Source organism: Mercenaria mercenaria, chromosome 12 (assembly GCF_021730395.1).
Source record: "Mercenaria mercenaria strain notata chromosome 12, MADL_Memer_1, whole genome shotgun sequence".
NCBI lineage: Eukaryota > Metazoa > Mollusca > Bivalvia > Venerida > Veneridae > Mercenaria > Mercenaria mercenaria.
The window spans coordinates 49,674,969-49,700,642 of NC_069372.1; the positions used below are offsets into that span (position 1 = coordinate 49,674,969).

The following is a 25,674-nucleotide window of genomic DNA, read 5'->3' on the forward strand; positions in this document are numbered from 1 at the left end:
TCTCGTTTCGTTCCGTTTCGCAAAGTACCAATACCTGTGTGGGTATTGGTACTTTGCGAAACGGAACGAAACGAGAGAGGAAAGGCCAATTTGGTTATATATATGTATTATGTAATTAAAGATGCTACAAATTAAAAAAAAAATAGTTAGAAGGAGAATCAGATTTTATAACACGCAGTTACATGTAAAACGTTTCCCCTTCACAAACATACAAATTCTCCTATCATCAGTTACGTGCAAGGAAATATGCAAAAAGTATTTCCTTTACAAACATACAAACTGTCCTATTATCTCTAAACATAAAAGGCGACTTGCAGATCCAGGCTCGGCAATTATACATGCATACAACCATAAGTGATTATTTCATATGTCCGACTCTATTGCATGCCAATGTATCTCTTAATGGTACATGTATCTATAAAGGTACATAGGTTATGTACATAGTTATAGTTGGTTGCATGGTACCAGTGATTTCCGGAAATGGCTTTGTTAAGCTGTCGCCAATTACTTGAAAATAATGACTTGCAGATCCAGGCTTGACCATTATTGTACAGGCAAACATAAACGGTTATTAGACATGAATTCCTGAAATATTTCATGTAAATAAATTAAAATTTTCTCGTTTCGTTCCGTTTCGCAAAGTACCAATACCTGTGTGGGTATTGGTACTTTGCGAAACGGAACGAAACAAGACAAAATCTATTCCATTTCTTTATGTTTTGCGTATCATGAGTTTCATCGGACATTATATATCATTCGACAGTTTATGTTTACAAGACTTTATATATATCCGGTACATCATATAGGGTTGCTCTTGCGCTTGTTAACAGATGTATGCATTTATAATCATTCAGTGTTATGCTTTTAACTACTATGAATGTATATCAAAGAAAAGATAGGGTTTTATTCCTTTTCACTGATATATCTAACCCCTTTTAATGTTTGTTTCGTTCCGTTCCGCAAAATACCAATACCTGTGTGGGTAATGCTACTTTGCGTAACGGAACGAAACAAGACAAAACATGTTTCATATTTGATGTTTTGCATATCATTAGTTTCATCGGACATTATACATCATTCAACAACTGATGTTTATACAGGGTTCATGTAATTTACTATAATATTTTGATTTTTAAAATTTAAATTTGATTTTTTATTTCCCCCCATATGGTGCCCCTCGTTCCGTTTCGTTTCGTTTCGTTCCGTTTCGCAAAGTACCAATAGCCGGCCTGTAACAGTCTAGATTTAGTACGGAATCATGTCAGTGGCATCACAGGTTCACACTAACATAATTTGCGTTTTACTTGTAGAAACATGATACCGCTATGATATATTATAAATTATATAATAATAATAATAATAATGATAATAGTAGTATAATTATTATTATGATTCTTAATATATTATTATTATTATTATTATTATTATTATAAATAAGACAATATTTGTAAATTAGAATTACTTCTTTTTCAAGAAGTCTTCGATGTCCTTGCCAACTTTTTGTCCCTCTCGGATCCTCTTACACAGCAGATCAAATCCCAGGGTCCCATTGAAGTCTGTCTCCTGAAAAACAGAGTCTTGTGTTTTTGAGGCGAGCATGAGGGGGCGGGTGTGGAGGGAGGGTGGAGTCGGACGCTGACATTCATTTGAGAAAGAGGCATTTTGTTGGAATAACTATATGAGCTGCGCCATGAGAAAACCAACATAGTTGCTTTGCGACCAGCATGGATCCAGACCAGCCTGCGCATCTGCGCAGTCTGGTCAAGATCCATGCTATTCGCTTTCAAAGTCTATTGCAATTAGAGAAACTGTTAGCGAACAGCATGGATCCTGACCAGACTGCGCGGATGCGCAGGCTGGTCTGGATCCATGCTGATCGCAAACCCACTATGTTGGTTTTCTCATGGCGCGGCTCATATATTGTTGTGATTTCCATTTCATATATCTTGTTCTGAAGCACACTGATATTGCGCTTCTGAAATCGCGCAAAATTTATGTTGCACGTGCATTTTTCTCAACAAAAGGCTTATTACTTAGTAATAATTTGATGAGTATATCCCTCGTGACACACAACAGACTGATTGCATCTGGCTTTTTGCCATATTAAACTTCGCTATCTTAATATGCATTGTATACCATTAGATTAGAAAATACACCGTTGTTAATTTGCATCTAAATAGGATTGGTATAGCATTTCAGTAAACAACAAGTGACATAATCTTCGCTAGGTGTGTTCTGTTCAATTATTCATGTAAAAGGTTGTAATGTTTTGTGAAATATTAAAAGTGTGATCAGGTGATCGATTTATTATTGAGGAAAAAGGATTAATAATTTACAGGTATGAACAAATATCCCCCTTTTTACAATGAATTATAGAATATGAAAATTGAAATGTTTTGTTAGAACTTTTTCTCCATTTACTAGTTATTAGTATAAACATATTTATTTCCTTGGGATAATTAATTCACACAAGTTGTAGCGTTTTGAAAACGCATGCTAATTTATTCGAATCCACGACTTACTGGTTTCAGTCTTTTGTCCATGCACTAACATTTCTGTCCTTGTTATTGTTTACTGTTTAAAAATACTCATGTGATAACCCAATTATAATTATACAAGGCAACGTATCTTGTTTGATAGACCGTTATTCAACATCTACGTAATTTACATGTTTTTGCGTCCGAGTGAAAAATTAGTAATGAAATGTAGGGTGTATCAGAAACGGATTTCGGCAAGTGAATCTACGAAGGTTCCTGATTGTGTCTGAATCCATGCCCGAAAGGGGCAACCGGGACCTTCTTCCTCCATAAAAGCTGGAAAATTGTCGCCTAGCCTAATCTGTAGTTGTCAAATATAACACGTGCAGCAGCAAAAACGAAATTCAACGATCACGTGTACGCGGAAGACCGGCATTACATAGATATACATGCGACCATTTAAATTTCTAAAATGACTTTAGATTTGACAATTTTTTTAACTAAATCACATTTTAAAGTGATTACTCTGCCATTTGAGCCAGTTTATATTTTGAAGGGGGGATAACTCATCCAATGATATATTTGAACACGTAGATAAAATGAACATAATATGGTTGTCTGTCTATCATTTATCGCAGGATTCCATTTCTATTGTCATTACATTATTTCCGATGCAAGATATCTATATTTCCTACATCAAACTATGGGTATATAAATATGCTCACAGTTATAACCGAAAGTGTGTGCGAGTATAAGAATGAGCGAAATTTTGGTAACAATTTGGTTCAAATAAAAAAAAAATCAAACAACACAAAATCATAGGAAGAAAGAGTTGTTTCACATGAAGACTGAACAGCATATAAAACATGACTTATATTAGGGTACAGAACGATTGTCAATTTACTGATAAATGCATAAAGAGGCCATAATTTCGGATAGTCCAACGCCTTTATAAACGCATCATTTTCAAAGAAATGTTACGTATCATTTGCCCTATTGGCCCAGTGCTGAAATTTCACACAACTTATTTTAACGTAGTTTTCAATGTGTTGCTTTTTTTTATTTCTCAATTTGGTCTGTCGACCTTCTGTTAGTACTCTCATTTTTCGATTTCTTAGCCCAGGAATTATACAAAAGTTAATCTACTTTAGCCATTAATACATTCATTCCGGGGTCGTTTAAGACCAGATGTTGCTTTCTATACCGTTTGTCAAACACAAATTGTACTCATTTTAATAAACCTGATGTATGAAAAATGTGGTATTCTCTCTCTTTGAAACTTTCATCGGGTACAAATGAAATTGTACTAGATTGTTTCGGTATTAGAGTTTTGTCTGTGTAACTGTTCTGACGGAATTAAAGGCTTTCTGGTATATTGTCAACTTATTTTTCAATGGAAATTATTTTAACACAATTACACAAGAAATGTATATATAGACAGCCTGTATCTTATTCATATGTATGTTTGTGAACTTATTTCTGGCAGCCATTTTGAAACGATGGTATTTTTATTAGGTTTTTTTTCTGAATAACCAAATTCTTCATTTCCGCTTGAAATGTAACTTACTTTAATAAATATCATTTGATTTGTTAATGATAATGAATATTTGAACAGTTGTAGGTCATCAGTATTTGTACATGTAGCCTATTTCAGGTTTGTGAGCATCAATATCAGGTGACTTCTGTTGTAGCTCTGACCATTTGAAGAGCTATACCTCTTCCATACGTACATGTCTGGTCGAATATAATGGTGGTCATCTTAATTTGAATAGTCTGTGTAACCAAAAAACGTATTTTGTTGATAGTTTTGGGTGATTTAATTTCTACGTTCAGCAATGTGTGCCTGAAATTAGACCAAAGCTAGCATAAGTAAATTAAAGCCATCACAATATTTAGGACACGTCACGGCTGAGATAGTTTAGCATTATTACAATACACAGTCGGTATTGAAATTGTGTTTCCAATAGATGTGTCTCAATATCTATGTGAAAATAAGGGATGTGTTTTGTATGACTGCAACACTGTGAGTTTCTCGAATTACTGACAAATGACTGAAACAATAGGAATTCGTACGAGACATGGATAGACAAAACGACAGTGAGGTAACAATATATTCTTTTATTGTTTTAATGTATGAGTTGTAAGCTACATTATTACATACTCGTTTCTATTCCCCGTACAGACAAGTGTAGCGTGATTATCACATGGTCGTGACCAGGTCCACGGTTTATATATGTTTTTCAAAACCTACCCAAATGCTTATTCTTTGTCCAATATTTGCAAAATTTTGCATATTAAATTCTCAAAGATAGCTTTTGTAACTTATATGATTTGATTTTGATTTTATATTCCTGAAATTTAAATATATTGCTTTGAATACGCCCAATTTGACGTATTTTACCGGCTTTTATGGTGCTTCAGAAAAAACTTGCAGAACACAGTAACTTATCATTTTCACGAATCAGATTGTCTTAAAACTTGCTAAAGGTGTTAAATATTGTGCATGGGACTGTTGTTTGTGAATAGATACTCAAAATAATAAGATTTACGCGCTCTGAAAATGACCTTTTTGTCTAAAAATCTACGAAAAACATGGCCGCGGTGTGCAAATAATGAGTTGCTTAATTCAAAACTGTCCTATTATTTTTCAGTAAAACTTCTTGTTAATTTAAGACTCTAATAACTTGCTTGACATGCCCATAGGCAAATATCTGTTATCGGTGTAATTACACCTTTGGAGAAAAGCGTGATTCGCACGTTTTAATTTCATCATTCGCCGCCTGAAGGAACAAGATGGCGGAGCTTGCGAAATCGAAAGTAAGTAGATCTGCACTTTTTAAATAAAATATTGTAGATTCTAGATCTTTCTGATTGACAGTCACTGGTTTATCTTATTTATCTGTTTCCACATATAATATGGATCTAGTAGATTACATACAACCAGTTTAATAACACCTAGTGATACTCTTTAAGACTTAATTCTTCAGCCAAAGACTAGGCAGAGGTAGCTTAAGATCTTCAGCTCTCTCGGTTTATATACTGGATTTGGACGGGAGAGCTGAAGTGCACTCCGTAGGGAAATCATACCAATAATCGTGCCAGAAATCTGACACGCTCGTGTTTGTACATTTTAAAAGAAATCAGCAGCAGCACTTTCTGATCAGTTAATATATAGTAAAATCTACCATTGTGCCAAATTTTACGTATTAAAACCCATAATTGATGGCAGAACTACCTGACAATTTCGAACTGGTCTGAAACGTTTACTCTACGCCGCCATCTTGCTCCTTTGAAATACGAGACTGACCTTTCACCCGCGCGAACCGCTAAGAGAGCACTCACGTGTGCCGCTTCGTATTTGAAGTTGCATCAGCATCCCGGTGGCACAAAAACTTGGGAAAATGGTTATTTTTTATTGAAATTGATTTGAATTATTACTTTCATAGATAAATCCTTAAGAAAACTTGTATTTATAAATCATTTCTTTTGTTTACAAGGTACTCTAGAGACTCTACACGTGTATTTTTAGCGGCTCGCGCTGTTACGTCATGCGAGAATCTCGTTGTAGCTATTCAACAATGGCCGCCGAAATGATGCTGATCTAGCAGTGACTTGTAAATATCGGCGATTTTATTGTAAGATTTGCTTCCAGAATTTGATAAATGGTGTTAACTGATGTAGAAGTGATTACTTTATCAAGATATCCATACATCTTCGTTCAAAATTTCAGTTGACTACGTTTGCGACGAAAAGTTGGACAACTTTTTATTTTGTTATGGTTTCATAGTACTCTACTGATTCCCAGTAGTTTCCGGACCGAAATCGCTATTTTATGCCTGTAACTTTCAAACAAAACATAGTAGAAACATAAATTTTTCACAGAAAAAACCTAGGTTCTTCATTAACACCATGCAGAAGTCGTATAACACTTGCGCTCATAACACAAATGTAGATGAGGCCTCAAAGGCGGCAATAAATTCCATTAATATCTCAGTTAGAGCGAGTAGTTTTCCGGACCTTTCATTGCACAGCTATAATCTTTCTCTAAAAGCAAACATTTCCGATTTCGTTACATATATTCAAAATTAAAACATAATTCTAAGGCGAGATGATGATTAGAAAAGAATATTTCAAGAATTTAACAAATACTAGATTTATAATACGCTCATTACAGTTACGTCTAATTACGTTTGAATGACGTTTGTAATGTCACGCTAAAATGACGGGACGTATTGAGCGAACTGGTAATATTACAAAAAAGAAATTAAGAATTTTTAATACAATTAACAACTGTTTTCTAAAAAACAAAAAGACCGGTCTCAGAATTGGTAGTCTAACGCCCTGACTACTCGGGCATGGACACTGATTCTAAAAATTTGATTGATAGACGGTATCGTAGGTAAATCCGTCTATTTTGGTTCCTATTTTTAATCGATGATTGAATACCTTAGTTAAGTGAAAAGGTCGATTTTTCTGACTTTCGTTGTTTTATTTTATTACTATCAGTATGTTTTTACTGTATCGTCTGTAAATGGGAGCATCAATTGACTGATGTTTACCTTCAAGGGTCCTCAGCTTCTGCGCATGCGCACTGTAACTGGAATTCCCCTGCGGTTGACAATCTTTTTTGTAAACATTACATCGAAGTAAGTTAAAACAACCGGGATTTTCAAATAATAAATAAGTTCGGTAATGCTAGGTTTTCGCTGCTATTTAAAGGCAACAAATGTCTAGATAATATGATATTGTTACCCAGATGTTTTACTACGGCGTAAAGTCTATACAGCACGAAATGTGAAAGGTCCGGAAAACTACTTGGGTCCGGAAACTACTGGGAAACCAGTAAAGCCGCAACTATGAAAAAAATAAAATATAAAAAAGCGGCATTTAGAGTTTTGGAAGCCAGGACTAAGCTGTTTTCAACTATTGAAATTCGAAAAAAGTGATCCGTAATTAAGTGTTCAGTTGGAATGTAATCCAAACGGGATCCATATGGAACAGAGGAGATATTGAGATTTTTTTTTATATGACACACTCTATGGGTAATTAATGTCCCCACTTGTGTTAAACACTCGAAAGACCAAAATATTAGAAGCAGTTTGTGATAAAATTTTCATCGCTGCTGACCCTTTAAATTCTATAGGTTTAAATGCCGATTGTGTCACAATTTTGAAATTAATTTAAAAAAAACTTAAATTTATCAAAAGGGCCGGGATTCGGTTAAGGTAAATTTTATCTAACGTCGCTTTGTGAAACAATGAACATAAGCTCTGTAGAGCTTTTGAGCAACCCCTTTTTAAGAACAGTTAAAACCAATTATACCTTACCCCCAGCATTTGCGAGTACCCATTTACAGCTGGGCCGACTGAGGCAATCGTGATAAAGTGCCTTACCCAAGGTCTCACCAGAATGGGAGTTGCCAGGGATCGAACCTAGGGGCTTCACCTCTGTAGGACAGCGTATTAGCCCTATCAACCAATGCGTCCGCACGAGTTCCTCATTGATTTATGTTGTATGTAAGTTATTGGCTCAGCTCAATCCAGGGGTCGTAGGTTCGAGCCCCAGTAGGGTCAGGACTTCTCATATGACACTAGTACTGGTTATTCCAAGAAGCGGACTTGAGATTGGTTCCAGTAAGCTTAAACTCTGCACATTTAAAGCAAAATACTCTTTTTTCATTACCAACATCTAACTCTCACCAATATTTCACATCTTGTGATGGAACCCTCTTCACTAAAATATAGTGAAAAAGAACAAAATTTTAATGTGGAACACTACAATTTTATAACCCCATTAGTTTTCAAAAGTCCTAATGTTTTTCTAAGATCTTTATCCTTTCAGCTGTGAAGACACAGTATGTTTTTAGCTCACCTGAGCAATGCTCAGGTGAGTTTTTCTGATCGCTCGATGTCCGGCGTCCGTCGTCTGTCTGTCGTCTGTCGTCTGTCTGTCAACATTTAGCTTGTGTATGCGATAGAGGCTGTATTTTTCAATTAATCTTCATGAATATTGGTCAGAATGATAACCTTGATCAAATCTAGGCCGAGTTCGAAAATGGGTCATCTCGGGTCAAAAACTAGGTCACTAGGTCAAATCAAAGAAAAACCTTGTGTATGCGATAGAGGCTGTATTTTTCAATTGATATTCATGAATATTGGTCAGAATGATTGCCTTGATGAAATCTAGGCCGAGTTCGAAAATGGGTCATTTCGGATCAAAAACTAGGTCACTAGGTCAAATCAAAGAAAAACCTTGTGTATGCGATAGAGGCTGTATTTTTCAAATAATCTTCATGAATTTTGGTCAGAATGATAAACTTGATGAAATCTAGGCCGAGTTCGAAATTGGGTCATCTCGGGTCAAAAACTAGGTCACTAGGTCAAATCAAAGAAAAACCTTGTGTATGCGATAGAGGCTGTATTTTTCAATTGATCTTCATGAATTTTGGTCAGAATGATTGCTTTGATGAAATCTAGGAGGATTTCGAAAATGGGTCATCTCGGGTCAAAAACTAGGTCACTAGGTCAAATCAAAGAAAAACCTTGTGTATGCGATAGAGGCGGTATTTTTCAATTGATCTTCATGAGTTTTGGTCAGAATGATTACCTTGATAAAATCTAGGCCGAGTTCGAAAATGGGTCATCAGGGGTCAAAAACTAGGTCACTAGGTCAAATCAAAGAAAAACCTTGTGTATGCGATAGAGGCGGTATTTTTCAATTGATCTTCATGAGTTTTGGTCAGAATGATTACCTTGATAAAATCTAGGCCGAGTTCGAAAATGGGTCATCAGGGGTCAAAAACTAGGTCACTAGGTCAAATCAAGGAAAAACCTTGTGTATGCGATAGAGGCTGTATTTTTAATTGATCTTCATGAATTTTGGTCAGAATGATTACCTTGATAAAATTTAGACCAAGTTTGAAAATGGGTTATCTGGGTTCAAAAACTAGGTCACTAGGTCAAATCGAAGAAAAACCTTGTGTATGCAATAGAGGATGTATTTTTCAATTGATCTTCATGAAATTTGGTCAGAGTGATTGCCTTGATGAAATCTAGGTCGAGTTTGAATATGGGTTATCTGAGGTCAAAAACTAGGTCACTAGGTCAAATTAAAGAAAAATCTTGTGTATGCGATAGAGACTGTTTTTTTTTCAATTGATTTTTATGAAATTTGGTCAGGATGATTGCCTTAATGAAATCTAGGTCGAATTTGAATATGGGTCATCTGAGGTCAAAAACTAGGTCACTTGGTCAAATCAAAGAAAAAACTTGTTTATGTGATAGGGGCTGTATTTTTCAATTGATCTTCATGAATTTTGGTCAGAATGATTGCCTTGATAAAATCTAGGTCGAGTTTGAACATGGGTCATCTAGGGTCAAAAACTAGGTCATATCTAAGAAAATGCTTGTTTTATCGCAAGAGACCAATTTTTGGGTCCAATCTTAATGAAAATTGGTCAGAATATTTGTTTCCATGAAATCACTAGGTCAAACATGTTTTACACTGTTATGGTGTGTTTCTTAGGTGAGCGACCTAGGGCCATCTTGGCCCTCTTGTTTGTTTAATAGATCAACTTTCTCAGACATTTGATAAATATCTATACATGCACACAAAAATGTCCCCTTTGCAACTTTTTGGTTGTTAAGTGTCAGATTTCTTTTATTTTTTTAAAAATAAAATTAGATTATACTTTATTTGAGCCGTGCCATGAGAAAACCAACATATTTGGTTTGCGACCAACATGGATCCAGACCAGCCTGCGCAGTCTGGTCAGGATCCATGCTGTTCTCTAACAGTTTCTCTAATTCCAATAGGCTTTAAAAGCGAACAGCATGGTTCTTGATCAGACTGCGCGGATGCGCAGGCTGGTCTCGATCCATGCTGGTCACAAACCCACTATGTTGGTTTTCTCATGGCACGGCTCATTTTCCTTGAAAGGGAGTTACAGTGGATAAAAAAGCAGCTTTCAACTTCACATATTGAGGACTGTTCAACATTCACAAAGACAAAAGTGGTGTCTCCTGTGCACCCTTTTTTGACATTCATTTAATTTACCATTATATAAGAAACTCTGGACAATTTAAAATTCATTGTTTGCATTTTTTTTTTTCAGAACTAACCAGTTTTCAAGTTAAAAAGTGGAAACATCAATTTTTTTGCTTCTCAAGCTCTTAAGTTTATCCACATACAGTATGTAAATGTTCACAAGTGAATACTGTGTAGTTGAAAAAAATTACTTACTATGAACATATTCTATGAAAATATATTTTGCTGCAGTTTGTCCCCTGTGCATCTTCTTAGTAACATGATAAAGTATGTATGAATTTTACTGTCACATTTTACCATGAATGGCATTTTGTCATTTTCTACTCTCAGTAAGCAGTGCATGTAGAATAAATGATTTCAATTTGTTGGTTATTTCTAAAGTCACTTATTTTTCATTTAAAGGAACACATGTGTTTGTTGTGAATTTTTTTTTTATGAATAGTAACTAATAATGAATTATTAATTATACTGATTTTCAGTATGTGTCCCCTGTGCATCTGCAATATAACTCAATTTTGAGTTGAAAATTTTAGAAATTAAGATTACTGGACATTCTTGAAATTTGGCATGTTTTAAACATTCAAAATTTGAGGAAAAAATAGGTTTTATAATAATATGTTAATTAATTTTCATTAAGCAAAAAATCTTCTAGGTATAATTTTATTTTCATGTCAGATTTGTGCAGAAAGGCTGATTTTAAAAACCAATGTCCACAAACATTTGATTGAATAAGTTTCAAACCATACACATTACACCTATATCTTGTATGTTGAAAATATAACTGTTAATATATTTTCTTATCATAAAACACTGCAACATTTATCACCCATCATACTGCAATTGAAATTCACTGAACTTTAAATTAAAGGCTGAACTGTTTTTCTCAGCACTTTCCCAAAGTTATTTCCTTGAAATTTGAAGTATTTGCTATCATATAAAATAGGTGACCACCATAAGAAATAGGTTTTCAACTCTATGTCCAACTTTTTCTTCATTATTTTGAAAAACACTCAAATATAGAACAATCTGAACGTCCAATTATTTTGACCAAGTTGGAATAGGTAAAGGTAAAGGTAATTTTTATTTACCTTTGCTTTGTGAAACAATTAACATAAGCTCCATAGAGCTTTTTAGCGGCCCTTTTTCAAGAACAGTTAAATACACAGAGCTAACTTAATTCTGTTTTACAGTTACAGTAAGTAATAAAGACACTGATTCTGGTGTGCCTGGTATGTGGCCTATGGGGATGATAAGGTCTGGTATTGGAGGTAAGGGCCAATACACAAGTCTGAACCATTGATAGACTTGCTTCTGTTTATCATAATAAGCTACTGTATAGCAAATAAATTGCAGGTGATATTTCTCACCTTTATAGCAAATCAGTTCTCACTTTCATAACAGTTCAGAAAGCTTGATTGAATTAGGGCTAAATAAACAAAGTGATAAGATAAAACAGTGTTTTTATCATATTTTTGATAAATCAAGTTTTTTAACAATTACATCTCATCATTGTTGTTTTGTTTTTTTTATCAAAAATTTAAAAAATGCATTCAGGCACTTAGCTTTTAGAAATAACAAATTATGTGTATTTTGAACAATGATATAATTTTATTGCTGGATTTTATTATACATAAAAGAAACGTTATTTAGACAACACTAGGGGAATTATGCATTTTTTAATCCCCCGCCGTGGCGGAGGGATTATAGGAATGGTCTGCGTCCTTCCGTCTTTCCGTCCGTCCGTAACAAAATCGTGTCCGGTCCATATCTCCTAAACCCCTTGAAGGATTTTCATGAAACTTGGGTCAAATGATCACCTCATCAAGACGATGTGCAGAACCCATGAGTCAGCCTTGTCGGTTCAAGGTCAAGGTCACAACTCAAGGTCAAAGGTTTGAGCCTGCCATTTTGTGTCCGCTCTATATCTCATAAACCCCTTGAAGGAATTTTATAAAACTTGGGTCAAATGATCACCTCATCAAGACGATGTGCAGAACCCATGAGTCAGCCATGCCGGCTCAAGGTCAAGGTCACAACTTAGGGTCAAAGGTTTTGAGCCTTCCATTTTGTGTCCGCTCTATATCTTCTAAACTCCTTGAAGGATTTTCATGAAACTTGGGTCAAATGATCACCTCATCAAGACGATGTGCAGAACCCATGGGTCAGCCTTGTCGGCTCAAGTTCAAGGTCACAACTCAAGGTCAAATGTTTGAGCCTTCCATTTTGTGTCCGCTCTATATCTCCTAAACCCCTTGAAGGAATTTTATCAAACTTGGGTCAAATGATCACCTCATCAAGACGATGTGCTGAACCCATGAGTCAGTCATGCCGGCTCAAGGTCAAGGTCACAACTTAGGGTCAAAGGTTTGAGCCTTCCATTTTGTTTCCGCTCTATATCTCCTAAACTCCTTGAAGGATTTTCATCCAACTTGGGTCAAACGATCACCTCATCAAGGCGATGTGCAGAACTTATGAGTCAGCCATGTCGGCTCAAGGTCAAGGTCACAACTAAAGGTCAAAGGTTTGAGCCTTCCATTTCGTGTCCGCTCTATATCTCCTAAACCCCTTGAAGGAATTTTATAAAACTTGGGTAAAATGATTACCTCATCAAAACGATGTGCAGAAATTATGAGTCAACCATGCCAGCTCATGGTCAAGGTCACAACTAAGGGTCGAAGGTTTGAGCCTTCCATTTTGTGTCCACTCTGTATCTCCTAAACCCCTTGAAGGATTTTCATCAAACTTGGGTCAAATGATCACCTCATCAAGAACTCATGAGTCAGCCATGTCAACTGAAGGTCAAGGTCACAACTGAAGGTCAAAGGTTTCCGCTCTGTATCTCCTAAACCCCTTGAAGGATTTTCATGAAACTTGGGTCAAATGATCACCTCATCAAGACGTTGTGCAGAATTCATGAGTCAGCCATGTCAGTTCAAGGTCAAGGTCACAGCTAAAATCAAAGGTTTACCCTTTCACTATACATAGCAGTGGCGGGGGATTTAGCTGTCTTTCAGACTGCCTTGTTAATATATATAATCCTTCTGTCCATATCCCTTTTATATCTATTAAAAATGCAACTGATTCTAATAAAATTCAGTAATTATCATTTTTTTCTGGTTTTATTTTGTTACTTTTGATAAAAAGATCATAATCATTGAATAACCTCTTAAATAATTATTTTATTGTCAGTCAGGGGTGTAACTATTTCAAGTTATCACAGTTAATAGCCCATTTGAGTTATTACGTTTACTTTCATAACTTGTTTCAGTTATCAGAAAATATAACAAAGCCCTCATGTGTCAATTCATTATTTTGAATGTGACTAATGCAATCATTTCCTGAATCCTTGACCTTTTATCTTTTCAGCTATGCAGTAATTTTTTTTACACAAGGCTGATAAAGTCTTATGCAAATGGTTTTAAAGCTATAAAACTCTTTATCATCCCATTATGTTCATCAGGTCATGATCAGACTAAAAGAGAATTTGATTAACCACAGTTCGCTACTAATTACAATTTAAAGGTCACTTTGTGAGAACAGCAGAAAGACTTTTTTTGAATAACTTAACTGGGTTATCTATATTTTATAACTAATACAGGTTATAAAATGCTTGAAAAAGTAACTGAAATAGGGTATGTGGCTTTGATGCACAACCCCGAATTGATACGCGCCTGAACACCCAATTATTTTATACCCATTGATGCAGATATCATTCCTGAATAATTTTATGTATCATACTGGTATATATATCTAAAGCTAAGACCGCCCGTGTGATTATCACGGCTATACCCGGAACCGTGCGATTCTCACGCCGCCGCGTAATTATCACACGCGTGGTAATATTACCAGGCGTGTGATATTCACGCGGAAACGTCAATATTTTTCCATACACTGACGCCTGAATTTCATATCGGGTGCGTGACGTAATTCAGTGTGTGTTGTTGCACTATTTTTTCTATTTAGTTCAGTATTGTCAATCCTATTCAGGCTATTAAACATATTTATGATATTTACATAATATTTATACGTGTAGATGCGTATGTAATAAAAAGGTTATTATCTTGCATCGGGAAATACGCACTCGTTCTTTAGCGGAAGAATATTGCGCTCCTAAAGTCGCGCAATATTTCCGCTGAAGAACTCGTGCATATTTCCCGATACAAAGTTAATAACCTATAAATATAGAATACCCATTTTATGAATATCAAACTGGAAGTTAGAAATAACAGAAAAAATTCAATTAGGTCATGAGTCAACATATACCTGTCAAAATTTGTCATTAGTTTTCACGAGCTGTCGAAATTATTTTTATCTCTTTGTTCTGCAAATGCATTGTTTTTGAAAGTATCTTGGTCGGATATTGTAGTGTGTAACTTACTTTACATTCCACATTAATATTTATGCTTGAAATTGCTTTGTTGAGCTCACCGAAGTCACATATGAATGTCTATTGTTTTAGTTTATTGTCTGTTATAAAGGTACCAAATCTCAATATTAAGATATAAGAATTGTTCCTTTCTGGTAGACAAAGGAAACTATTTGGTTGAATTATAACATAACAGTTTTTGGAAAGAACTGAATATTCTTTGTTTTTTTGTTATTCACCGGAAATTCAAAAAGTGACATCACCTTAACATTTGGTGGCTTTAACTTATTTTGTAAGTTAATTTCGGAATAATTTCAGTTTGCTCATTTCATTTGGCTGCCATCTTTAATTAAGACTTTTTAAGACTTTGCTTCCCTTTTGATGTTCCTCGTGGGGAACTATCTTGAAAATTTTGAGTTTGTATCAGCTTTTGCAATACTTTCATCAGCAAAAACGAAGTATGTCTGTATGCAAATCGGCCAGAAATGAAACACAAACCATAGTTTTAGCCGACTAGGCTGATTAGGCTGCAAAGGTAAAATTATCCATTTATTTTTGTTTTCTTTATTGTAAACTTGAGGGTAAAGTTTCTTTTTAAAGGTTTAGAAATTCCTAAGTGTATGTACTAATGTTGTGGGTGGGGTACAGCAACCCCAATGTTTTACATTTTATTCAATATACAAGACATAAACTGACATTTTGTGACAACCAAAGTAAACTAATAATTATTTCAGGCAATGAAATGTAAGATCTATGATAAGAAATGTCATTTAAATTTCGTTTTCATCATCCAACTCAACGTTATCACAGTATCGGGCTAAATTGCATTCATTAGACACCAAAGTTTTAAAATACTGACTTGTTGCCTTGACCAACATCCACCCTTAGAAGTTTCTTGAAGGATAGTATAACATCATGATAATGTTCAACCTTTGCCTAATTTCTGGGTTACGACTTTCATTTTTTTTTTTTTTGGCTTTGGCCCACAGACCATTTAAAGAGGGACAACTTTTTGTGAATATTTAAAGTGTCCGGTCGTACTCGGCAATACGGTAAAACATTTATTAGACAGCTAGATTGTAGTAAAGATGTTGTTTGTTATCCACACAGCCGAAGGCGTAGGGATATAGTTTTGGCGTTGTCCGTCAGTCCGTCTTTCCGTCCGCATGTCTGACTGTGTTAAATAAAACTTCATATACATATTCACCACTATAGGGAAATGTTGCACGTCAAATTTCAATCCGATTGCCCAAGTAACACCAGAGTTATGGCCCTTAGTAGTTTCTAGTGTTAACTATATAGGGTACTATAAATATGGCAGTTTCTGCTTCCTTACTACATATTTGACCTAGAACCATGAAACTTAAAATGAATTTAGATCACCATAATGTTGTAGTGAACACACAATTTTGTCAGGCTTTCTTTAATAACTAGTTATTGTCCTTTAATTGTTTAAAAATCCACATATTTGTACATAACAAACTAACCAATTGGTAGGATTTCATAAATTCTTCCATTTTTTCCCATAAACATTTATTATGATCATGTGAAGTTGTGTACCAACACCCGGTCACCACCACCGCCCTGGTCACACCCCACCCCTCTCCACCCCACACCCCACATTTTTTCTTTCTTTTTTCTTTCTCTAAACCTTAAACCTTCCATGAATATTTATCAACGTGCAAAGTTGTACCCTCCCCCACCTCACTCCTCCACCCAGTCACCCCCACCACCCCGATCATGCACCCCCACCCCCAACATTTTTTTTTTCATTTTTTTTATTTTCCATCAATCTTTATTATCAACATGTGAAATTTTGTACCCTCACCCGGTAACCCCCATGTCCTCTGATCCCCCCACCCACCATATCAACATGTGAAGTTGTACACATATCAACATGTGAAGTTGTACATCTGTTCTTTTAAGTTCAAATGTAACGAAATTATTTTCTTCTTAGTAACATCCTTAACTTTTTGCCAGATATATTTCTTTGCCTTTCCTCCCCACAAACCCATTCGGAGGGGGATACTATATAATTAATCGAATTTGCTCGTTTGCCAACTATTTCTGTGCCCTTGTATTGTAAACTTTTACAGACACTGCTGGTAGTATATGGCCCATTCTCAAAATAATTTCACAGATATTTTCCTTTTCTGATCATTTATTGTTCAAGCCAGTTATGAAACTGGTTGGGCGATCAGTGGCCACCAAGAACCTCTTTTTTTAACAATCGGGTCATTTTGAGAAGTTTGAAAGTTTAGAATTGGAGAAAATAACAGACATTAGAGGCGGCCATTTTAATACGTGATTTAATACATTAGAAATAATTATTACTTTTATAAATACATTTTTAAAGGGACTTCTAAGTATAACTTTATTTTTTTGTATGCTAAGTGTAATGCACAAGTTTCGCTCTTTCTTACTGAAGACTAATACTATGTTCTTGTTTTTTCAGATGATAGATAAATTCACATAATTATCGTTTGTCATTTTGATTTAAGTAGACATGAAAACTTGCTGCCATTTTTTTTTTGTCAAAATGCTTTAAATGTTTATTAATTTCTCAATTTTATACCGCTTATTCTTTCACAGCACTGAGTTGTTAAAGAGGATCTTTTATCGCAAAATACAAGTATCAGCAATGTTGTTTTTTCCTTTAAGTGGAAATATTTGGATTAATCTGTTAAGAACATTTGAATTTTGACTATTAAACGTCAAATTTGAACTGCCTGGCTCACGCTGTAGATAGCGTGTCTCCTGATTTTACACACTACACATTTGCTTTTTTTTTAAACAAAATTCAACATGTAGACTTCACAAAATAACTTTGTTTTTACTTTTGTTTAAGATTACTTACAACAGAAAATATTTTCATATTTTCGAAGAATTTTATTTGAATTTATAGGCGTGCCTCTTTAAATCCTCTTAATGATCACCGTGTCACTTAAAATATCCTAGTGAATTATATCCAAATATCTTTAATTATTTATAGTATCGTTTCATAGAATTCAACGATTTAAAGTAGTTAACTACCTAGATTTATATCCTTTTGAAAAGTTACTAAAGCAGCGTATAATCGTATGTAAAGTTTATTCACGTGGCTATTCAATCAAGGCGCTAGTTACATGTCTACGCTGTTAAATGAAAAAGGTCTCATTACATACAATTGGTAAATTCTTTTCAATAAATAACTTCCTCAATTTTAAAGCTAGTCTTTCACAGTTGTAGTGAAATATCCCCTCATGTACATTTTTACAAACAGAAAATGACAGGTATAAAAGAGTTAACCTTTAGCCTGCTGGTGGCAAATGACCAGTGCAGACCAAGATCAGCCTGCACAGCCGTGCAGTCTGATCGTGGTCTGCACTGTTCGCTATTCAGTCAGTAAATTTTCAGAAAACACCCCTTTCAACTGATAAATGGTACTGCCCAAATTGAATGATGGACCAGCTCATTTTAGAAATTTAGCAGGGTAAAGGTTAAATAAAATCAAATTTGAGTTTGGTTCATAATCACAAAACGTTGCAACGTGTACTGCTTTCAAAATATGACATAATATGAATGCGTACCACACATGTTAAACAAAATGCGGCTTTAACGCAATTAAAGGATTCAAAATTTATGGCTAAATCAATTTGACTAATATCGTTATTTTCTTCAAAAAAATACCCGCTTCATACTGCTTAACTGAAACTAAAATTCTATGCTCGTTTTAGTCTAAAATCTTTAAGGCTATATTATTTCCAAAACATTTGTAAATTATGCTTTGTCCTCTATTTTCCTTTGTTTGCGAGAGCTTTCAGTTATTTCTAAGAAGCTCTTTATTTTTCTTTCTAAAATAATGTTATCTTATATATAAGTAAATATGTTTTATTATCGGCAACCTTGTGGGGATAATCCTTGCTCGCTATGCTCGCATGATTTAATTCCATGAAATGCGTTTTTGGTCGCTGGGTAAAATTCCTAGAAATTTGTTAGTTGCTCATTACGGAATTTGCTAGCATTGCTCGCTATTTAACATACAGTCTTAGATTGCACCATACATTAAAAAAAAATAACAACATAATATAGATATGCCACTTCAGCCGAGACAATTTATCTATTTATTTCACTTGCAGAGATTAAGTTACAACTATTGCATTGTACAAAATCGATCGTTTTAAAGAAATGAAATTGTGTTGACAAACAGCTGAGAAAAGAACAAAAATTAATTGGTATATATTCTGAAGCTGTATGTATTAGAATAAGATTAATAAAACAACTTACCCAAAATGAGTCCACAAATCTTGGTCCCATGTTTTTACTGCTTTATAGCACTGTGTTTCACCTGTTTTTGCATATAAATATTTAAATTATAAATAAATATAATTCAATTATTGTTTACATTTACTTTGATTTCAAACAGCAATATCTACCACAATGATATTATCTTGTTATTATATGTATGTTTAAACGTATTCATTATTATAATTGATAACTGTATGATTACTTCCTCTTATCGATACGTCAGCGACCTAAATTAAAGCACCTGTTTCGACTATTTCCTTTTTTTTTAATATAAAAATGTTACGTTTGTTGCCTGTTTTCTTGGTCTGTATTCATGGACTATATTCTAAACAATATTAAAAGCATTGCATTCTGAGGTACAGTGCAACCTCTGTAGAGCAACACCCTTTGGGAGATTCAAATATTGACTGTTATGTAGAGGATGTTGTTCTGGAGAGGTAAATTTGATATTATATTTCAGCTTGTTTTGGTAATATAAATTTTGGTAGTGTTGTTATAGAGAGCTTTTTGCTTAAGAGAGTGCCGCTCTTGAGAAGTTGTACTGTATATCTAAAAATGATTCGCAAGTTAAAAAATGTCGCATGTAAGATTATAGTTATCTAAAGTGGGCAACGTTTGCCATTCGCCATCAAAAGTTTTAATAAATGATGGTCGCAGTAGTGAACGTCCTCCATGGATTGAATGAACATTAAAGGTACAAGATATGTATTGACAGAGCCATATCAACTTTTGCCATGCTAAAATTCTACAGGTGACTGGTCCATCGTTCAATTATGGCAGTACCGCCTACAATTTGAAGGGATTTTCACTGAAAATGTACTGACAATAGATGATTATGATAGTAGATCAGACATTGATCTATCTAAACTTCTACATGAAGTATTGTTTGATACAATCATAATGGATCTGTTTTTTTAGTTATTTATTGTCCTTTGTAAATTTGAATATAAGTCTGCGAAAATGGCACCTTATGAGGTGTTGAATATCCAGAAGTATATCCCCATTTCTAGTATTCTCATGGTTTCTCATATTCTCGTTTTTGTCAAATAATATAATATTTGTTGTTTTCCATACAAATATGTGACAAAACTAACACGCTGAAAATATCAAGTGATTTGAACACAAATTGATGTAAACATTGACATTTTACTGAATTTTCAAAAACAAAATCCGTGTTTTTTTCTAGTGGGGTAAGCAAAATTGCCATAAATTATTCATTATGCTGTAAATAGTCCTATTTCTTCATACATTTACTATAGAATATATCTGTTTATTGGAACACGTTTTATTTAATTATTCTACAAGTTGTTAATGCTAAAGGGTCAAATCTTAATCCACGGGAATACGAGAAATTCTTGGTCAATTTCTGAGGTTTGGGTTGTAAAATACTGTATCAAAACAACTTAAATGGGATAATTTATTTAGCATTTGATGGCTCCATCTGAAAGACAAGTACGTTTTCAACAAAATTACATCCAAATACTGTTTATGAAATGGTTAATTTCTTATTTGGAATAAAACAACCCCTATGAGAAAACTGCATAATTTGTTTCTGGTGACACCTGTCTTTTCTTGCTGTTACTTACCGAGCCATCCAAGAGCTTACATAAGGGCTCGTAGTGTGATTAAAACCCTCATTATTAGTCCCCTACTGGTTAAAATCAAGTTTCGGGGACTATAGGATTGCGCTTTTCTGTCCGTCCGTCCGCAGTTTCGTGTCCGGTCCATAGCTCTGTCATTCATCAAGGGATTTTAATATTACTTGGCACAAATATTTTCCATGGTGAGACGACGTGTCTTGCGCAAAACCCAGACCCCTATCTTAAAGTTCAAGGTCACAATTGGAGGTCAAAGGTCAGCAGAGCTTTTTCCTGCCCGGTCAATAACTCTGCCATCCATGAAGGAATTTTAATATTACTTGGCATAAATATACCCCATAATAAGACAATGTGTCATGTCCCCAGCTCAAAGGTCAAGGTCATACTTGGCAGTCAGAAGTTAACATGGCATTAAATGGGTCTGTTTCGTGTCCGGTCCGTAATACTCATTGGATTTTGATATTACTTGACAAAAAAATTCCCATGATGAAACAACGTGTCATGCGCAAAAACCTCGACCCCTAGCGCAAAGGTCAAGGTCATAACTGGAGATCAAAGGTCACTAGGCTTTTTTGTCCGGTCCATAACTCTGTCATCTATGAAGGGATTTTAATATTATTTGCAACAAATGTACCCCGATAGGCTTTTTCCCCTGTATGATCAATAACTCTGCCATCCATGAAGGGATTTTAATATTACTTAGCATATTTTTTTCCCATAATGAGACAGCCTCATATCCCTAATTCAAAGGTCAAAGTCGCAGCCAGAGGTCAAATGTCAAAACGATTTTTTTTCCTGTCTGGTTTATATATTTGTCATTAATTAAGGGATTTTAATATCACTTGACACAAATGTTCCCCATAATGAGACAATGTGTCACGTGCAATACCCAGACCCCTGGTGGAAAGGTCAAGGTCACACCTGAAGGTCAAAAGTAAACATATATATTTTCCTATTCAGTCTGTAAAATATTTTTATATAAGCTCAAGTGTCATATGAACCCAACTACAAAATAAATTGTCGGTGTATTTTTTTCGGAATTACTTCCCTTTAATATTGATTTCTTACATTTTGAAAAAAAAGACGGGCCGTATTATGTGATAGCGGGCGCGTCTGTACATCATAATTCGTGTCCGGGGTAGAGCTATAACTATAACCATTAAAGGTATTGACTTTAAACTTGGCATATAGGTGAATAATAATGAGACCATGTGCAAAGCACACGAACCGGCTCTGTAGATGAAGTTCAAGGTAACAAATTAGGCTAAAAGTTCAAAATTGGCCATCATATTTCGTGTCGGGAGCATAAGTAAATAGTCACACAAGGTATTGACCTCAAACTTGGTTTGTAGGTAAGTTGCGATGAGACGATCAAAGGTCAAGTCACAAATCAAGCTCAAAGATCGAATTTATTCCTTTTTATTCGTGTCCGGAGCAAAACTGATTAACCATTCAAGTTATTGACTTCAAACTTGGGTTGTAGATATGTGGTGATGAGACGATGTGCAAAGCGTAGGAACCAGGGTGGTAGGTCAAATTTTTATATCAAAATCACAGCAAATTTGCCCATCATATTTCGTGTCCAGAGCCTATCTTAAAAACTGTTAAAGGTATATTGACTTGAAACTTGGAATGTAGGCAGGTGTTCATGCAGACTGCATTAATTTACATTGCACCCGCCCCCCCCCCCTTCCCCACACCGTTTTTGGGGCTATTAAAATCACTGCGTCCGTGGTCCATCGTCCTTCCGTCCGTCCGTCCGGCCGTCCGTCCGTTAATAATTTCTCGTTATCGCATCTCCTCAGAAACGACTGGAAGGATTTTGACCAAACTTTTTCAGAATGATGTATTGATACCCTTATTGTGTCCCCCTGAAAATCAGATTGGTTCAATAATATTTGAGTGAGTTATGGCCTTTTGTTTATTTTTATAATTTACATAGATTTATATAGGTGAAAACTTCGAAAATCTTTTTTTCAAAAACCACCGGGCCTAGGGCTTTCATATTTGGTATGTAGCATCATCTAGTAGTCCTCTACCTTATATAGGGAAAAACTTTAAAAACCTCTTGTCCAAAACCATAGGGCCTAGGGCTTTGATATTTTGTATGTGACATCATCTAGTGGTCCTCTACTAAGATTGTTCAAATTATTCCCATAAGGTCAAATTTAGGGAAAAACTTTTAAAAGCTTCTTGTCCAAACCACAAAGTCTAGGACTTTGATATTTGTAATGTAGCATCTTCTAGTGGTTCTCTACCAAGTTTGTTCAAAATATCCCCCTAGGTTCAAATATGGCCCCGCCCAAGGGGTCACATGGTTCATATAGACTTATATAGGGAAAAACTTTTTAAATCTTTTTGTCCATAACCTACAACATCCATTGGACCACATGTATAGTTTTGAGTGGTTAGATGAACCTTGACATAAGTTAAACTTGATCTTGTCCTAGTGACCTACTTTCACATTTCTGTAGCTACAGCCTTTAAATTTGGACCACATGCATAGGTTTGTGTACCAAAACAAACTTTGACCTTGACATTGACCTAGTGACCTTCTTTCACATTTTTGAAGGTACAGGTTTCAAATTTGGACCACATGCATAATTATGTGTTCCAAAATGAAACTTGACCTTGATTTTGACCTAGTGACCTACTTTCACATGTCTCAAGCTACAGCCTTCAAATTTGGACCACTTGCACAGATTTGTGTACCGAAATGAACTTTGACCTTGAGATTGACCTAGTGACCTACTTTCACCTTTCTGAAGCTACAGGCATCAAAAATTTGGACCACATGCATAGTTAAGTTTTGTGTTCTGAATTGAAATTTGACATTGATTTTTACCTTGAAGAATCTACCTACTTTCACATTTCTCAAACTACAGCCTTCAAATTTGAAGCACATGCATAGTTTTGTGTACCGAAGTGAACTTTGACCTTGAAATTGGTCTAGTGACCTACTGTCACATTACTTAAGCTACAACTTTCAAATTTGGACCACATGCATGGACCACATGCACAGTGTTGTGTACCGAAATGAAATTTGACCTTGATTTTGACCTTGAACTAGTCTTGAAATTTGAAACATTCAAAACTGGCTCATTGGTGGGCACCAAGATCACTCTGTGATCTTTTGTTTTCATATTTAGCTTCTTAATTGTCCTTTAGTATTCAGTAGTCCCCATACCCTACCACACACTAATCTTCCACCCCTACCCCTCGCCATTTTTAGCTCGACTATTCATAGAATAGTGAGCTATTGCACTCGCCCATGCGTCGGCGTCGGCGTCGGCGTCTGCGTCCGCGTCCGCGTCCCGATTTTGGTTAAGGTTTTGTATGTAAGCTGGTATCTCAGTAACCACTTGTGGGAATGGATTGAAACTTCACACACTTATTGACTGTGACAAACTGACTTACATTGCACAGGTTCCATAACTCTATTTTGCTTTTTTACAAAATTATGCCCCTTTTTCGACTTAGAAATTTTTGGTTAAGGTTTTGTATGTAAGCTGGTAACTCAGTAACCACTTGTGGGAATGGATTGAAACTTCACACACTTATTCACTGTGATGAACTGATCTACATTGCACAGGTTCCATAACTCTATTTGCTTTTTTACAAAATTATGCCCCTTTTTCGACTTAGAAATTTTTGGTTAAGGTTTTGTATGTAAGCTGGTATCTCAGTAGTTACTAATGGGAATGGATTGAAACTTCACATACTTGTTCACTATCATGATTTGACATGCACTAAGCAAGTCCAATACTCTACTCTCTTTTTTTTTCAAATTATGCCCCTTTTTCGACTTAGCAGTTTTTGGTTAAATTTTTGTATGTAATCTGGTATCTCAGTATCCACTAATTGGAATGGATTGAAACTTCACACACTTGTTCACTGTCATGATCTAACATGCACTGTGAAGGTCCCATAACTCTACTTGGCATTTTTACAAAATTATGCCCCTTTGACTTAGCACTTTTTTGTTAAGTTTTTGTATGTAAGCTGGTATCTCAGTATCCACAAATTGGAAAGGATTGAAACTTCACACACTTGTTCACTGTCATGATATGACATGCAGTACAGAGGTTCAATACCTCTACTTTGCATTTTACAAAATTATGCCCCTTTTTCAACTTGTATTCATTCAATTGACAAGGCTGTTGAATAGTCGAGCGTTGCTGTCCTCCGACAGCTCTTGTTTTTCATTTAGTTTCTTGCTCAAGTCCTGTTTTCTATTACCAGCACCGCGCACACACACCCTCGCCCACCCCTCCCACCTCCTCATATGCCCCATCAAAAAAAATCTTTAAATAGAAATCTGTAATGCTTTTCCTTTACATTTTGCTTCCCTCCTCCTCTGAATATTATATTAGTAACTCTTCACCGGCTTCGGGCGTAGATCTTTATTGTCCTTGTTTTCTCATATTTTCCCATCAATTTCAAAATAAAATTTTTAGATCATAATCATGTTATATTGCCTTTCAGTAGGGGACTTTGTATTGCATGGCAACACTAGCCTACTAGATCTAGATCTAATAAAATCATAAATCAGAAATAATGAAAGTATATCCGGATCTAGATTCAAGAAGTTCTTATTGCCGCATAATGTGAATTATATTGTCCTGCACAAAAGCAATATAGATCTATGTCATTATTCCAAATATAGTAACACAATGATTATATATAGCACCGGTCGCACAAATATGACGTCACATTAAAACTGTCTAGTGTGACGTCATGTTGCTTGTTGATATGCCTACTTAAAAATATAAGACATTTTAATCAAATTTCCAGATGATGGTCACTTCCTGGTTGTTTCCAGTTCTGCAGTTAATCTTTTCAGGTGAGTTATTTTATATAGATTTTCAAATTTTAGTTTAGCTTGTCAGAACTGACCATG

At 35.2% G+C, this 25,674-nt stretch overlaps 2 protein-coding genes across 8 annotated transcripts in view; one reads left to right on the forward strand and one right to left on the reverse strand.

The window, feature by feature from the left end:
* LOC123533683 (proline-serine-threonine phosphatase-interacting protein 1-like) overlaps positions 1–19,358 on the reverse strand; it is a 39,888-nt gene extending 20,530 nt beyond the window's left edge. Inside the window, exons 1-2 of the mRNA XM_045315456.2 lie at positions 19,156–19,358; positions 1,463–1,563 (exon numbers count right to left, since the gene is read on the reverse strand). Of these exons, the coding sequence (XP_045171391.2) occupies positions 1,463–1,563; positions 19,156–19,185 (131 nt within the window). The 5' untranslated portion in view covers positions 19,186–19,358. The remainder of the gene's footprint in view (positions 1–1,462; positions 1,564–19,155) is intronic.
* LOC123533337 (E-selectin-like) overlaps positions 1–25,674 on the forward strand; it is a 71,084-nt gene that overhangs the window by 14,246 nt on the left and 31,164 nt on the right. For 2 of the 7 annotated variants that reach the window (XM_053519999.1, XM_053519997.1), the window contains exon 2: positions 25,569–25,617. In XM_053519999.1, the coding sequence (XP_053375974.1) occupies positions 25,569–25,617 (49 nt within the window). Of the gene's footprint in view, positions 1–2,130; positions 2,339–5,252; positions 5,295–25,496; positions 25,618–25,674 lie in introns of those variants that run through there. The other 5 variants (XM_053520001.1, XM_053519996.1, XM_053520000.1 and 2 more) reach the window with 5 other exon arrangements.